We start from the raw sequence: 2,536 nt of genomic DNA on the forward strand, positions 1-2,536 counted from the left end.
CCTCGCCGCCCTTCAGCTTCCAGCTGCCGCGCCGCCTGTCCGACTCGCCCGTGTTCGACGCGCCCCCCAGCCCCCCGGACTCGCTGTCGGACCGCGACAGCTACCTGAGCGGCTCCTTGAGCTCCGGAAGCCTCAGCGGCTCCGAGTCCCCCAGCCTCGACCCCGGCCGCCGCCTGCCAATCTTCAGCCGCCTCTCCATCTCCGACGACTGAGGCAAGAGGGCGCCAGTGAGGAGGAAGGGAAGGCGGTTCAGAGATGTTGGAGGACACCCCTCGCCATCTCGCCCCTGCTGGGGGCCCGGGAGTGGGGGGGGTGACATGGCTCCCTGGCAGACTGCAAGCCCGACCGAGCACTTGGACTCGAACTCTGTGCCGGGAGGGGCCCCCACCTCTCCTTTTTCGGTTTCCTCTTGGTTTTTTGTTTTTTTTTTTATTACGAAGTTTCATTCTTTTTGAGCAAAAAAGTCGAGGAACTTTTTCCATTGAACAAAATATTCACAACAGGGCAGTTGTGATACAAATAGAACAAAAAAAACACTTAAACTTTTTTAGGACTCCAATGAGTTTGGGACTTCAGGAAAAATCAACCCAGCACCAGCAGCTATCAACCACCATTCCATCTCTTCACTTGAACAGCATTAGTTAAGTCCAGATGTGGGAACTCTTAAGAAGTTCCTAATTGTTTGTCTCAGACCGGTGTTATACCAGCCAGCCACCACCTTGCTAAACCTATAAGCTTTTTAGAATCCAATATTCTGCCAAGAATATGCCTTGATAGCCCTCAGCCCATAGGTGTTTTTTGTTTTTTAGCAATTATATATGTCTGGGGGTGAAAAACAAACCCTTGCATTCCAAAGGTCCATACTGGTTACTGGTTTCATTGCCACCACTTAGTGGATGTTTAGTTTAGAACCATTTAGTCTGCTCCCTCTGGAAGCCTTGGGCAGAGCTTACTTTGTAATTGTTGGAGAATAACTGCTGAATTTTTAGCTGTTTTGAGTTGATTCGCACCACTGCACCACAACTCAATATGAAAAAAACTATTTAACTTATTTATTATCTTGTGAAAAGTATACAATGAAAATTTTGTTCATACTGTATTTATCAAGTATGATGAAAAGCAATAGATATATATTCTTTTATTATGTTAAATTATGATTGCCATTATTAATCGGCAAAATGTGGAGTGTATGTTCTTTTCACAGTAATATATGCCTTTTGTAACTTCACTTGGTTATTTTATTGTAAATGAATACAAAATTCTTAATTTAAGAGATTGTATGTAATATTTATTTCATTAATTTCTTTCCTTGTTTACGTAAATTTTGAAAGATTGCATGATTTCTTGACAGAAATCTATCTTGATGCTGTGGAAGTAGTTTGAGGAACATCCTATGAGTTTTCTTAGAATGTATAAAGGTTGTAGCCCATCCAACTTTAAAGAAAAAAATGACCACATACTTTGCAATCAGGTTGAAATGTGGCATGCTTTTCTAATTCCAACTTTATAAACTAGCAAAAAAGTGTTTGCTTATTCCACCAGTTCTGCTGTGACATACTGGAGTATCTTAAGACATGTAGCAATAACGGGGAGTGGGGGGGAGTCTCACAGTGCCTTTGGAAGGGCCCGAACTTGCCTTAAATCTTCCTCAACCAAATAAGTATTTTATTAGTGCTTGAGAGAATCTGAATGTAGGATGGGTTCAACTGCACAAAAGGAAAAGATTTTTACCACTTTTTTTATATAAAGTGAAGCGACCGCCTCTTAGTGCTGAAATATGTAGTACACGAATATGCCTTGTTTAATTACAGAAAATTCCAAAACTTGTACTATTTTTTTTTTTTTCCGTGTAGAAAGGCAGGAATGTTTCCTAAGCTTTCCTGGACAGCAGATGAATGAGCGGTAGCTTTAGTTTGTACGTAGGTACAGTTGGAGCACTATATGTACTCTCTGGACTACTTTGACAGAAGTAGGTTTTTGAATGTAACAAGATAAGTCAACTTGAGTTGTAATATATTTTGGGGAATCAGTTCACTACAAATTGTGACTGTAAACATTGTACTGTAAATGTTTTGTAGTTTTCCCCCAATAAAATTTTTGGGAAAATATTACTATGTAAGAGCTTTCTTTTTAAACAGGAATGTCTAGCTTTCTAGCTTCCCAGCTAACCATGTCTGCCATTCCCCAGGTCTTGGCACGGTCAGGAAGGACTTGGAGCTGGCAGAGCCAAGACTTCAGAAGAGCCTGCGTCCTCTCGGCCTGTATATATTTTATAAGCAAGTTCTTCTAACTGAAAGAAAGTAATTATTTGGACTGTCAAGGCCATTAGTTAGCTGTTCCCTTTGGTAATAAGATGCATCCCAGAGTTGGCTGGCTGGCTGGCTGGTGGCAGGGCCTGGCCAGGAGGCCTGAAGGGGTGTGGCCTGCCTGTGAGTCACCGGGTGGATCATGTGGCTGCGGTAGCAGCTGAGGGTCTGATTTTTTGCTGGGAAACAGAACTGCTTGGGTGGGGAAGGGGAGGAGGATCTTTCTGCAG

At 42.9% G+C, this 2,536-nt stretch overlaps 1 protein-coding gene across 1 annotated transcript in view; it reads left to right on the plus strand.

Annotated features, from left to right (window-relative positions):
* The window catches only part of ZFP36L2 (ZFP36 ring finger protein-like 2), a 3,879-nt gene extending 1,773 nt beyond the window's left edge, over positions 1–2,106 (plus strand). The window contains exon 3 of the mRNA XM_011936029.1: positions 3–2,106. Coding sequence (XP_011791419.1) covers positions 3–212 — 210 coding nt within the window. The 3' untranslated portion in view covers positions 213–2,106. The remainder of the gene's footprint in view (positions 1–2) is intronic.
* The last annotated feature ends 430 nt before the right edge of the window (positions 2,107–2,536 follow it).

The sequence above is a fragment of the Colobus angolensis genome, unplaced genomic scaffold (assembly GCF_000951035.1).
Source record: "Colobus angolensis palliatus isolate OR3802 unplaced genomic scaffold, Cang.pa_1.0 Scaffold15, whole genome shotgun sequence".
Classification (NCBI taxonomy): Eukaryota; Metazoa; Chordata; class Mammalia; order Primates; family Cercopithecidae; genus Colobus; species Colobus angolensis.